The 13,927-nt window shown below is 42.7% G+C and overlaps 1 protein-coding gene across 5 annotated transcripts in view; it reads right to left on the reverse strand.

Moving 5' to 3' along the window:
- Window positions 1–10,223: 10,223 nt before the first annotated feature.
- SLC36A4 (solute carrier family 36 member 4) overlaps window positions 10,224–13,927 on the reverse strand; it is a 32,686-nt gene continuing 28,982 nt past the window's right edge. For 3 of the 5 annotated variants that reach the window (XM_007534025.3, XM_060179647.1, XM_060179649.1), the window contains one exon: window positions 10,224–12,202. In XM_007534025.3, coding sequence (XP_007534087.1) covers window positions 11,895–12,202 — 308 coding nt within the window. In that variant the 3' untranslated portion in view covers window positions 10,224–11,894. The remainder of the gene's footprint in view (window positions 12,203–13,927) is intronic. The other 2 variants (XM_060179650.1, XR_009546703.1) reach the window with 2 other exon arrangements.

Raw genomic sequence — 13,927 nt, forward strand, 5'->3', positions numbered from 1 at the left:
CCACTCCTGGTGGGTGGCTGATGCTCACTCTTACTCTCCCTCTCCCTCTCTCTCATGGACAGAGAGAATTTGAGAGGGGTGGGGGAGATACAGAGAGAGAGGAAGGGAGTCAGGTGGTAGTACAGCAGGTTAAGCGCAGGTGGCGTGAAGCGCAAGGACAGGCATAAGGATCCCATTTCAAGCCCCCGGCTCCCTCTGTGCAGGGGAGTCACTTCACAAGCGGTGAAGCAGGTGTGCAAGTGTCTTTCTCTCCCTCTCTATGTCTCCCCCTCCTCTCTCCATTTCTCTGTCCTATTCAACAATGACGACATCAATAACAACAATAATAACTACAACGATAAAACAACAAGGGCAACAAAAGGGAATAAATATTAAGAGAGAGAGAGGAAAACATAGACACCTGCAGACCTGCTTTACCGATTGTGAAGCCACCCCCCTGCAGGTGGGGAGCTGGTGCTTGAACCTGGATTCTTGCACACGGAATGTGTGTACTTATCTAGGTAAAGTTCCACCATCTGGCCCCCCTCCTGTTATATCTCTCTATGCTGTACTGTGCGGTGAGGAGTTAGGATATGGTCCTGATGAAAGAGAACAGCCAGGTGTGTTGTCAGTCCACCAGCATGGGATGAAAGTCTGGTGATGAACATAGAAATTGACAGTAGTAGAGGCTACTTCAATGGTTGTGAAGTTGAACACAGTCAAAACTATAGCATTGGGATTTCAAAATCATAATGTGTTTTTGTACTGCTACTTCAACTTTTTATATTTACAAAATTGCAATGTCATTTAGTTTATTTTTCATCTAGGTACATGTTACATGCCAAAGAATAAACTTGTCTGGGGAAGTTTTAACTTTATAAATAATTTATAATAACTGTGAGGGTATAAGTAAATACACCTGCATATACAATATGCAGGTGTGTGCGTGTATCTAGTATGTTGCAGTTCAGTTAACACTGGAATTCCCATATCTGAAATGAATTTTAATCTCCTTTGGCACTCATAATTAGCAATAAGATATTACCAAAATCTTAGTTGTCTAGATTGTTCTCAAATTCAGAGAGATTTGGGGTGGTTTGTGCTTTCCTTATTATAACCAAAGAGATATTGGACGTATCTCTTTTTTTTTTATTTTGTTTTCCCTTTTGTTGCCCTTGTTGTTGTTGTTTTATTGTTGTTGTTATTGATGTCGTTGTTGGATAGGACAGAGAGAAATGGAGAGAGGAGGGGAAGACAGAGAGAAGGAGAGAAAGACAGACACCTGCAGACCTGCTTCACCACCTGTGAAGCAACTCCCCTGTAGGTGGGGAGCCAGGGGCTCAAACCAGGATCTTTCTGCCGGTCCTTGCACTTTGCACCACGTGTGCTTAACCCGCTGCGCTACTGCCGGACTCCCAACATATCTCTTTTTTTTTTTTTTAATTTTTTATTTAAGAAAGGATTAGTGAACAAAAGCATAAGGTAGGAGGGGTACAACTCCACACAATTCCCAACACCCAATCCCCATAACCCACCCCCTCCCCTGATAGCTTTCCCATTCTCTATCCCTCTGGGAGCATGGACCCAGGGTCGTTGAGGGTTGCAGAAGGTAGAAGGTCTGGCTTCTGTAATTGCTTCCCCGCTGAACATGGGCGTTGACTGGTCGGTCCATACCCCCAGTCTGCCTCTCTCTTTCTCTAGTAGGGTGTGACTCTGGGGAAGCTGAGCTCCAGGACACATTGGTGGGGTCTTCAATCCAGGGAAGCCTAGCCAGCATCCTGGTGGCATCTGGAACCTGGTGATTGAAAAGAGAGTTAACATATGAAGACAAACAATTTGTTGAGCAATCATGGATCCCAAGCTTGGAATAGTGGAGAGGAAGTGTTAGGGAGGTACTCACTGCAAACTCTAGTGTAGTCCTGCTTTCAGGTATATATTTTGCAGTAGTTTATGGATACGTGTGCACATAAGCTCTCTCTCACAGAAACTGGTGTATATCTAGGTTATGGGACTTTGTTAGAAAGTGAACTACCTGAGATGAAATTAGAGTGTACTATTAAAGGAAAGGTCTCACCCGAGTAATGAAGCTGAAGGGTTGTCATTCCACACGTGAAGTCTCTGGATACATTCTGAGGTGAAGCATGTTGAGGTAGCAATCGTTGCTTTGGTTAGGTTGTGATCGGCAGATGCAATGTTATTTGGTTTGGATTGGGAGATGCATACGGGAAAGTGGGCCCTATCCAAGGGTTCCAGGACTGGGGGAAGTAGGGGCTCTATAGTGAAGATGTGAGGTTCCTGCTGTCTTAGGGTTCAAAAAGACACTCAATAGTTAATATTATCATCACATTATTTGTTAATTGGGTTAACTTTGAAAAGTCCCTTTGTTATGGTTTGCTGGACAGTACCCAGTATCTTGTATATAGCTGTGCTATTGGAAGCTTCTAATCTACTTGGTCTAGGCTTTTGAGAGAGTCCGCATATCAAATACACAGCCTATATATTAAAAAGATTCAGTTTGTCTTTTGAGACACTTTGAGACATACAATTGATTTCCCCCTCATATTAATTAGCTACTGATTTATATGTCTACATTTTGCTAGGAGTGTACATAAACACCATTCCCACCACCAAAGGACTGTGACCCATCCCTCCCGCCCACTCCCACCCCCCACTGGCCCAGGAAGCTACATGCCTACCCCTCACCACTGGGTTTTTACTTTGGTGCCCTATATATCTCTTTTTTAAAGAGATTTAAAAGGACCTGAATTTCAGCTCAGAATTCCCTTAATGATGAAAACCTGCAGAAACTTTTAGAAATAATTTAATCAGCTCCTCTTCCTCTGTGCTGAAATTAAATTCTTTAAACTTTTTGTAGACATCTCAAAATAATACTCTCCATCTCTCTTTTTTTATTTTTTTAATATATTTGCACTATTTATTTCTTTTTTTATTTATTTAAGAAAGGATTAATTAACAAAACCATAGGGTAGGAGGGGTACAATTCCATACAGTTCCCACCACCCAATCTCCATATCCCACCCCCTCCCCTGATAGCTTTCCCATTCTCTATCCCTCTGGGAGCATGGACCCTGGGTCATTGTGGGTTGTAGAAGGTGGAAGGTCTGGCTTCTGTAATTGCTTCCCCGCTGAACATGGGTGTTGACAGGTTGATCCATACTCCCAGTCTGCCTCTCTCTTTCCCTAGTAGGGTGGGTCTCTAGGGAAGCGGAGCTCCAGGACACATTGGTGGGGTCTTCAGTCTAGGGAAGCCTGGCCAGCATCCTGATGACATCTGGAACCTGGTGACTGAAAAGAGAGTTAACATACGAAGCCAAACAAATTGTTGAGCAATCATGGACCCAAAGCTTGGAATAGTGGAGAGGAAGTGTTAGGGGGATACTCACTGCAGACTCTAGTGTACTTCTGCTTTCAGGCATATATTTTGCAGTAGTTTACGGATACATGTGAACATATGCTCTCTCTCACAGAAACTGGTGTATATCTAGGGACTTTGTTAGAAAGTGAACCACCTGAGATGAAATTAGAGCTAGAAGGAATTATGTTAAGTGAGCTAAGTCAGAAAGATAAAGATGAGTATGGGATGAGCCCACTCATCAACAGAAGTTGAGTAAGAAGATCTGAAAGGGAAACTCAAAGCAGCCCCTGGAAACTCTTAAGTCCACAGCTGAACACGACCTGGCAGCCTGACAGGCTCCGCCTGGAAGAAGTGACCTAGACTCCAGAGTCTGCACCTTGACTACACTGTGCTCTGTTCAGTGTTTTATGGCCACATTTTTTTCCTTCCAGGGTGATCACTGGGGCTCAGTGTCTGCACAACTCCACTGTTCTCGTTTTTTTCTTTTTCTTCTTTTGATAGAGGGTGAGAGAAAGAGGAAGGGAGAAGCACTGCTTCACTGCTTATGAAGCTTTTTCCCATAGGTGGGATCAGGGGACTTGAACCATGATCACCACACACGGTAGTAATGTGTGTGCTCTACCAGATAAGCTGTCACCCAGCCCCTACAGCCACATGCTGATGTAGCTGTTAAACATACTCTAGATTTCATTGCTTTGTTTTCTCTAATAAGAAAGGAAATCCTTGAAAAACAAGAAGCGGGGGAGTCGGGCGGTAGCACAGCGGGTTAAGCACATGTGGCGCAAAGCACAAGGACCGGTTAGGATCCAGGCAGTGAAGCAACTGGTCTGCAGGTGTCTCTCTGTCTCTCTTCCTCTCTGTCTCCCCCTTCTCTCTCAATTTCTCTCTGTCTCTATCCAAAAAGAAGTAAATAAATAAAAACATGCAAGAAGAAAACTTAGAAGAAGAAAAGAAAAACAAGAAGCGGTGAGATTCCTGGTGGCAGAAGCATTTGTACTGCAGCCTGTTTCATTTTCAGTCTACTTTCCAGGGAGACTTTGAGCCAAACCTGTTCTTCAAAAACTGGTACACCTAACTCCAGGGGCTTATGGACCCCTTGAAATGTGAGCCCCATCACTCCATGCAAAATTTTGAAGGCACTGTGTGTCTGTTAAGAATAAGTGCTCTAACTACAACAATAATAACTACAACAATTAAAAAAAGGGCAACAAAAGGGAAAATAAATAAGTGCTCTAATCCTTTTGCACAAAATAAATAAAATGAAGTTTTTCAGCATTCACATTTATATTTTCCTTGGTTAAGCATTCCAACATTTTTCATTGAATTTATCTCACTATACCTCACTATATACCGTTCTCATCCCATATTATTTTGGGATTTGATGCTTCCTTCATTGCTTTCCAAAAGCAGATATAATTACTACTAAGTCTTTGCAAATGTCCTGTTCCCTTCTCCAAACCTCCCTTTCATCTCAAAGCCCTTCCTAAACTACTCATTTAAAAACAAGAAGGCCCTTTAATTCCGTTTTATCCATGTTTCCTTGTCTTGCCCAAAAGTATATGTTAACAGAAGAGTGGTTAAAAATTTTACATAGTTTTCTTTCCCACTTTACTAAATCTCCAGTGTAAGTTTGTAATTAATACAATCTTCATTGCAGTCTAGTTGAGACACAATTCACGTCTCATTGTTCTACATCTGGGTGGTTTCCAGTTTCTTCCTCTCTGTGCACGGCGCTGCCAGCCCTGTTAGGCAGGCTGCCTCCTCAGGTGAGCATACTGTATCCTTATTTTCTGCTCACAAGACAGGATTATTGATAGAGATGGAGAAATTCCTTGATAATGTCTGGTAGGGGTTGCTCAGTGCTTCCTAAAAGCATGATTCCACTCTGGTAGTACAGGCAGAATGTTTCGGGGAGACAGCGCCACATTCCTGGGGCAGGAGCAGCAGTGCAGCCCCACCGGTCTCTGCAGTCTACTCCCAACATGTGCTGCAAGGGAGGCCGGGTCTCCCTGAATTGGAGCCTGTCCTTTCACCTTAAATCAGTGTGGGAGCTGAAAGTTCAGAGGTCCAGCTTCCAAGGTGGAAGTTGATGTGACAGAGTTAACTGCAAAGACTGATTAAAATGTTGTTTATTATGAGATCACACTGGTGCTGCTTCTCATGCCAATGTCATTTAACCTGTAAAAGCACGTTTACGGCTTGGGAAGGTAGCATAATGATTATGCAAAAATGCCTTTCATGGCTGAGGAGGTACCAAAGGTCCCAGGTTCAATCCCCAGCACCACTGGGTGAGCTGAGCAGTGTCTGGAAAAAAATTTAATTTGAGTAAGTAAATAAATAGATACATTTATTAGAAAGACAGTGACAGGGCCCGGTGTTAGTATACCTAGTAGAGCACACACATTGCTATGTGTGGGGACTCAAGTTCAAGCCCCTGGTCCCCACCAGCAGGGGAGAAGTTTCACAAGCAGTGTAACAGTGTGGTCAGGTGTTTCTCCTTCTCTCTGTTCCTCCCCCCCCCCAACACATTGCACTATCAAAGAATAAAAATGGCCATAGGAGTGGACCATTACCTGTCAGGCAGTCACCAAGCCCTGGTGATAACCCTGGTGGCACAGGCAGGTAGGCAGGCAGTTGCAAGCAAAATAACTATTTTATTGAAAAGTATGAATTGCATTACTTTAAGACAACTTGTCATAAATAAAAATAAGTTACTGGGAAATAATAGACTCAAGTACATATTTAGCTTTCATTCAAGCTAATATCATTTTGAAAAACATGAAAATCCACAGCTTAACTTATTCAAACCTATGTTTTCCTGTGTTACAAAGAAAATTCTAAACAGATCACCTTCCTGAACCCAAATGAAATAACAAATAAGCAGTATTATCTAGTACAAATCATGTGTGATTGACCTAAGACCTGCTGATCTTAATAGGGAAATTTAAGAATGATAGGATTTGTTATTTCGTGTATCAGAGAACAATAAATAGCATTTCTAGTTATTCCTTGTGAGTTTTCTCTTATCTGCTAGGTCAAACCTACCTAGCCTAGAAGATACTAAGGGCTTAAACAAGATTAACCATAATACTGCCACCCTGCTAACCATTATGTTCTGTGGGTTAACATTTATCGAAGTGTTTTATGAAGCAGAAGCTACTTCAGTTAAAAGGATAGCAATAGACTGATGCTTACTTAAAAATTTCATTTTACTTCCTCTTAGCCAAGTTATTTTATTCCTCAAGAGAAAAATATTCATGAGTTACTCGTATTGTTGAAATAATTTCACCTTTTTTTCTCTATCTTGCCTCCACGGTTATCACTGGGGCTTGGTGCCTGCACCATGAATCCACTGCTCCTGGAGGCTAGTTTTCCCCCTTTCGTTTTCCTTGTTGTTTTATCATTGTTGTGGTTATTGTTGTTATTGATGTCGCTGGATAGGACAGAGAGAAATGGAGAGAGGAGGGGAAGACAGAGTGGGGGAGAGAAAGACAGACACCTGCAGACCTGCTTCACCACCTGTGAAGTGACTCCCCTGCAGGTGGGGGAGCTGGGGTTTGAACCGGGTTCCTTATGCTGGTCCTTGCGCTTCACATCACGTGCGCTTAACCCACTGCGCTACTCCCCAACCCCCATAATTTCACTTATTATTTCCACTAGCTCTTTTCTGAATTTTTTAAAAAGGAGAGGTTTCAGAGGTGATGCAGTAGAAGAACTTGTGTGCCCAAGGTCCCAAGTTTGATCCCCAACAGTGACTATGCAGAGTCGTATTCTGTGATTCTCTTTCTCTCTCTTTTTTAATGGATTCTTCTTTTTTTATTATTGATTTAGTAATGATCAACAAGACCGCAGGATAAGAGAGTGGTACAATTCCCATCACCAGTCTCTCTCTTTCTTATAACTAAACAAATCTTATTTTTTCAACCAGTGTTATCACTGGGCTCAGTGCCTGTATGGCTCCACTGTTCCCAGAAATCATTTCTTCCTTTCTTTTTTGACAGAGGATGAGAAACAGAGATAGAGAGGGAGAGAGACAGGGTAGACACCTGTAGCACTGCTCTACCACTTGTGAAGTTTTCCCCCCTGCAGTTGGGGACTGGGGGTTTAAGCCCTGGCCCTCTAACATGCCTAACATGGCTGCATGCCCTATTGAGTGAGCAACTACCCAGCCTCATAAACAATTATTTTTAAAGAAAATGGTGGAGAAAATTAGCTCACCTGGGAAGGCTCCTGCTTTGCCGTGTGTGTGACCCAGGTTTGAGCCCCTTTGCCCCCCATGTTATCTGTATTATGATGTCTTTCCTTCTTTCCTTTTCTTTTCTCTCTGATTCTCTGTATCTGGAAAAGTTGTCCCAGACTCATGAAGCCTTGATGATGATGAAGAAAAAAATAAAAACAAGACAAATAGTGCTGAGGTCAGGAGTGTCATGAGGTGTAACATTCCAGTGCTGTGTCTGTGTATGTGCGAAGAGATTCCACACTATACAGATCATCAGCACAAAGAGCTCTTGTGCTTTGCCACACTTAGGAAGGTGCTAAGCTAGAACTTTAGTTGACATTTAATCAATATTCCATAGCACCTTGCTGTTAGAACTGCTAAGAAACTTCTGAAAGAAATTCAGCCCTGCTTAGCAGTCTGTAGCAAGCACACTGTGTTAAGTGCAAATGTTGAGTTCATTCCCTAGATGAAAGGCAGAAATGGTTTTAACAGAATCCAGTGAGGACAGAATTAAATCAGAACGTGGCATCTGCTAACTCAACACTTTTTTCATTTGATAACATCATACAAATTGGTCTTTAACCAAGAAAAAAAATCCTAGCGCTAATTTCTGTAGTTGTGGAGAAGTCTGGCCATGTGGGGATAAATGATCCTCTGGTGAAAAAAAGGGGGAGGGCTGGGGTTAAGGACCCGCATGGTGCCAACTTGACTCTGAAGCTGGTGTGTAAGTAGCTCTGATCAGAGGTCTCCAGTAGCAAGCAAAGCTCTCCTTCCTCCCCGTAGCCAGCAGTGGGAAAGGCAAGACCTGGGAACTCCAAGAGAGGAGCCAACATCACTGAGGTGGGCAGGCTGTGCTGAAGCTGGTCTAGCCGTGATGTCGTGGGCAAAACACCAAATGCCAGACTTGACAGGTCCCAAAATAAAAGCAAGAGTCAGTATCATAGGAGTATCTTCTCCAGAAATCTATAGAAAGTGATAGGACTCACTGAACTAATTGGGAAAATATTGCCTGTTTTTTGGCAAATGTATTTTTAAAAGGCCATAAATCATAAATAACAGTGCATTAACACTTCACATGGAAATGTAGATGGTATTTCTTGTTTCTAGTCCATTTTTCCTGTCTGTATCTTAACTTTTTCTTCATTTTTAAATGTTGATAACTAAATGAATTTGCTACTATATGTGAGTTTAGCACTTCTTGTATAAGGAAGCCTGGCTGAGAATATGCTTATTACTCATTAATTTTATATTCACAAATGAGTTCATTGTTATAATAAGTGATTTCAAATGTATTGTATTTGGTGAATTCAATAAGGAAAATAAGTGAAAGTATAAAAATTAAATTTCACAGGCCAGAAGTATTATCTCAAGACAGGGGCAAAAGCCTAGTAATGCTTGCTTATTTTGGTTGTTGTTTGTTTTGCTTTGCCACCAGGCTTATCTCTAGAACTCAGTGCTGCCACTACAAATCCACTACTCTGGTAGCTATTTTTTCCCTTTTTTTTCTTTCTATTTTATTGGATAGGACAGAAATTGAGAAAGGAGGGGGAGACAGGGAAGGAGAGAGGCACCTGCAGACCTGCTTCACTATGTGTACAGTGTCCCCCTGCAGGTGGGGAGCAGGGGATTGAACCCAGGTCCTTGCACATGGTAGTCTGAGTATTTAACTGGGTGTACTACCACCTGGTCCCTTTGTAGTGTTTTCTATTAAAATATGCCTTTCAAGTCATGTTGACCAAACTACACATTTTTAAGACGCCTAGACTATTCCAAAATTCAACATTATATAAATTTCAATGACAATTTTCTCACAGTTTCTGCATTTTTTTCAATATTACTTAAGGCTCAACCTAACAGATTTGGCAAAAAAAATAAAAGTATCACATTTATTGTGGCACATAATACAGATTTTTAAAAAGGTTTGATTTTTATGAATCTTTACCAAAATAAAGCTCTGATATACCTTTAGAATTATGTTTGATGAACCATTAATGGTGTAGGCAAAAAAAATATCTGAAGGCAACATTTACATGTAAAACTATAGGATATATACACTGTAGTGGTCTCATCTTGTGGTGATATCTTGTAGCATTACAACAGTCTAACCAAAAAAGCTCAAACATGTTTCAGAATATGCAATTGCTAAAGTTAGGATTCTTATCTGTAAAGATTTACTTTTTTTTTTTTTCCTCCTCCAGGGTTATTGCTGGGCTCGGTGCCGGCACCATGAATCCACCGCTCCTGGAGGCCATTTTTCCCCCTTTTGTTGCCCTTGTTGTAGCTTCGTTGTGGTTATTATTATTGCCCTTGTTGACGCAATTCGTTGTTGGATAGGACAGAGAGAAATGGAGAGAGGAGGGGAAGACAGAGAGGGAGAGAGAAAGATAGACACCTGCAGACCTGCTTCACCGCCTGTGAAGCAACTCCCCTACAGGTGGGGAGCCAGGGGCTCGAACCGGGATCCTTATGCCGGTCCCTGCGCTTTGCGCCACATGCGCTTAACCCACTGCGCCACCGCCCACCCCCCAGATTTACTTATTTTTATGAGAGAGGAAGACCAGAGCACAGCTCAGCCTTGCTTAATGTGGATGGTATTGTCAGAGATTGAGGCTGGACCTCAGCTGTGCATGTCTATGTGCTGATGTGCTGAGCTAACTTTTTTTTTTATAAATATGCAACTCTTTTTACTTTATGTATTTATTGGATAGAGACAGCTAGAAATTGAGAGGGAAGGGGGAGACAGAAAGGGAGAGAGACAAAGAGACACCTGCAGGTGGGAAATGGGGACACGAACCTGAGTCCTTGTGCACTGTAAACGTGTGCTCAGCCAGGTGCACCACCACCCAGCCCCTTGTGCTCAGCTATCTCCATGGCTCAAGTCAAGATTCTTAATATGTTATGTTGCATCTTTCACATCAGCCCAGATTCTTTGTTTTGACTAATAAAGTGCCTTGAGGAGTATGGAGTAAGAGAAGGCATTTCTTTAGAAGCCCCTACTATATCTCAATATATAGCTGGTGATTCTCTCAGTTTTCCCTGGGGGGATCTCTTTATAGTTCTCCCCAGTCAAATCAGTAAGAAGCATAAAGAAACCCCACAGGTCTGGGGAAAGTGCACAGTCCCATGTTTTGTCCAACACCTATTCGCTTCCCTTCAGGACTGTAAGCCCATGAAGGGGGGGGGGCACTTAAGGGAGCATCTCTCAGCAAGTTTCTTCTGTTTAGAAGCACTTTGCGGGGCTCAGTAAGATAGCTCACCTGGTAGAGTGCCTGCTCAAGTTCCCAGCTCCACATAGGAGCACCAGAGCACAGGGGAAGGCTTCAGAGCCATGGTGTGTGTGTGTGTGTGTGTGTGTGTGTGTGTGTGTGTGTGTGTGTCTGTCTGTCTATCGCCACAACTGTTTGTTTGGTATATGCAAAACCAGAAACAAAACCCCCAGAGCCTGCTGCTTTCCCTGTGAGGTCTGCATGACTAGGGTGCAGGCCTTGTAGAGCTCCCTCACACTTGGGGAGGTACATATACTCAAAGCACTTAGATATCATTACTGGTCACAAGTTATCATTTGTCTTGGATGTAATGCAAACAATGAAAAGTTAGAAGCTCAGGTCTCCTTGATCTCAAGGCTGTGTGACCCGAGCAAGTCACATGATCTGTGTGGGTCTCTGTTTCCACAGGGAAATCCCAGAGTTGTATCAGATAATCTGTCAGGTCTCTTTTCAGATCTTACTGAAACATTGAGGTTGAATCTTGCATTATGAAGCTCAATTACCACCACAGAACAGTTCAAAAAACAGAGGGTACTTTCTTATGCCTATATTTTATAGGGACTTTCTGAATTCCTAGGGGCTAATCATAATAAGCACATGGTTTCCCTAGTAAAAACATAATGCAGATATTTCTTTAATTTACACAAGGTACATTGTGTAAATTAGGAAGGTCTGAGGTATCTGTCACCAGTGTTCTCCTTTAATTTACTCCCTCAACTGAGTGACAAAAAAATAACTTGGGGTAAAGGAGAGAGATCTTGGTTAAGGTATTTCAAATTGAGATGAAGAATAATGTGTCTTTTTGTTCTTTAACTTTTTCATTTTAATGGATAATTTTTTTCAATTTTCAAAACTAAGTAAAAAATTATTGCCCATACTTAAAACCAAGGAAGCATCACAGTTAACCACTGCTGATTAAGAGCCACAATTGCCAGAATATGGATACTATACCAAAGTACATGGCTCTATTTCTTAGCACATGACAACATATTCTTCTAGTTCTTTCTGTTTTCAGCAGTGACAAGTAGAATGTTTTACTGTGAATCCTCTTCTGTTATTTCAAACCAGAGGTGAAGCACGTTGAATTCACACCCAGAGATGGACTCTGTGGACTGCCAGCTACGACTCTGGGCGTAGGATAAATAATCTCCTCAACAGTTACGTATGTGCCCAGCACGAAGCCGACAACCCCAGTGAAGGCTATGGACAAGTTTTTCAGGACCATCCATATGTTGTAGTGCTCCTTGGAGAATGTCAAAATTTCCACCAGAGGCGGCAGGATCAGGGCCAGCGTGCTACTGCTCACAGCACCCACAAAGGAGATGACGATGTCCAGACGGGGGATCAGCACCGCCCCGGCACCTGGGGCGAGAGCAGGGTCGGGCTTTAGTGGCACATCCTACAGCAGCGCCATGCTCGGCTCTGGCTGACAGAAGACAAGCCAAGTTCTGAGGTGGCCCGGCAGCACTTGCGTGTGTGGGACCCCGGGTCCAAACCCCAGCTTAGACGTGCCCCACCTCTTCCGTTTATGAAATCAAACTTTTTTAAAAAGAAGGAAACATCATCTTAAGAAAGCAGAGAGCAGTATTTCTTGAACTTTGACTCGTCAAGTCTCTTATGTACACAACTTACATTTATTTATGTTGTATGTGTCACCAGGGCCTTACATACACTCAGCTCTACAGCTCCCAGGCTGATTCTTTTGTTTTTTAAAACAAAATAGAGTGAGAGCAGGAGAGAGAAAGAGGAGAGGCATCACAGCACCATCCACATCTGTGGAGCTTCTGCTGGTGCCATGTGCCTCCCATGTAAGACCGGGACTCCACCTGGGGGATCATGCATGCCAAGGTGCCTGGTCTACCAGATGAGCTATCTCCCAACCTCAACTTCTAATTTTTTCTTATGAAATTTTGGGGGAAAGTTTGGGTTGCTTATTCCTACAGCATTTCAGTCCTTTGCCGCAGTTTACTCTCACACACAAAGCAGGCTGGTGTGATACAAGTAAAGAAATGAAAGAAAAGAGAGAGCTAGTTCTGTTACCACAGCTCCAACTAATCACATGGAAGGAAGATTGGAAACAAGATCATTACTAAGCAAATGTCACAACAATAATTGTTGCAAGAAGAATCACTGAATGATGTTAAGATTAGTGGGCAAAAACAGTTTAAGCCCAGAATATGTGCAGTCTCAACATACCTCCCTATAGCCTACAGTTGCTTAGAGTTCTAGAGAGGAGGAGAGCACACAGGGAGGGGCTGTCAGGCCCCCTTCACCACTGACTGGGCAGCATCACCAGGGATAAGAACTGTTGAAGCACAGGACCTGAGAAGAACCTGTGGACTTCCACTGTCACCTGAGATTCCTCACAGACCACCCACACTGAAGAAGACACTACAAGGTCACTGGCCTTTCAGTCACCTCAAGGTCAAGAAAGACAAATCACATCTACAAGATTCAAGTACGATAAATTTCACCAATAAGTAATAAAAAATCTTGACCCAGCTTTGTCTTTTCTTCAAGCAAAATATAATAAGCACAATTCTTTACATCTAGGCACAAGCTCCAACACAAGCTTCTCAATGCACTTTAGAGTTTTCTCTACAAATTCCTAACTCTGCCATTCTTAACCTTGACTAAACCTGCACAGGAATCTTGCACAAGATTTCTAAAATTGTTTGTTCCCTGACATTCTAGGCAGCCCCACATTAGCTGTGCTCCAACTACTATATATAGGTATAGGTATAGGTATATAGATATAGATATTCATTGCTGAGTCTTCACTGCTTTGGGCTGAATGAGGAGGGGAGGGGGGTGGGAAAGTCATAGCACCAACACTCCTCCTGTGCCATAGAGGCTGGGGGCTTGAACCTGGGCTGAGTGCATGCCAATGCTCTGAGCCATCTCACCAGCCCAATTATATATATGGCCAGCAGGGCTATTGCTGGGACTCAGTGCCTACATAGCACTCCAGGTGGCCATGTTTTTTTTTTTTTTCTTTTCTCTAGACAGAGTGAGAGATGGAGGACAGGGAGATAGAGGAGAGATACTGCAGCTCCAGCACTTGGGTCCTTGTGCAAGGTAGCATGT

This window comes from Erinaceus europaeus, chromosome 20, assembly GCF_950295315.1.
Source record: "Erinaceus europaeus chromosome 20, mEriEur2.1, whole genome shotgun sequence".
Classification (NCBI taxonomy): domain Eukaryota; kingdom Metazoa; phylum Chordata; class Mammalia; order Eulipotyphla; family Erinaceidae; genus Erinaceus; species Erinaceus europaeus.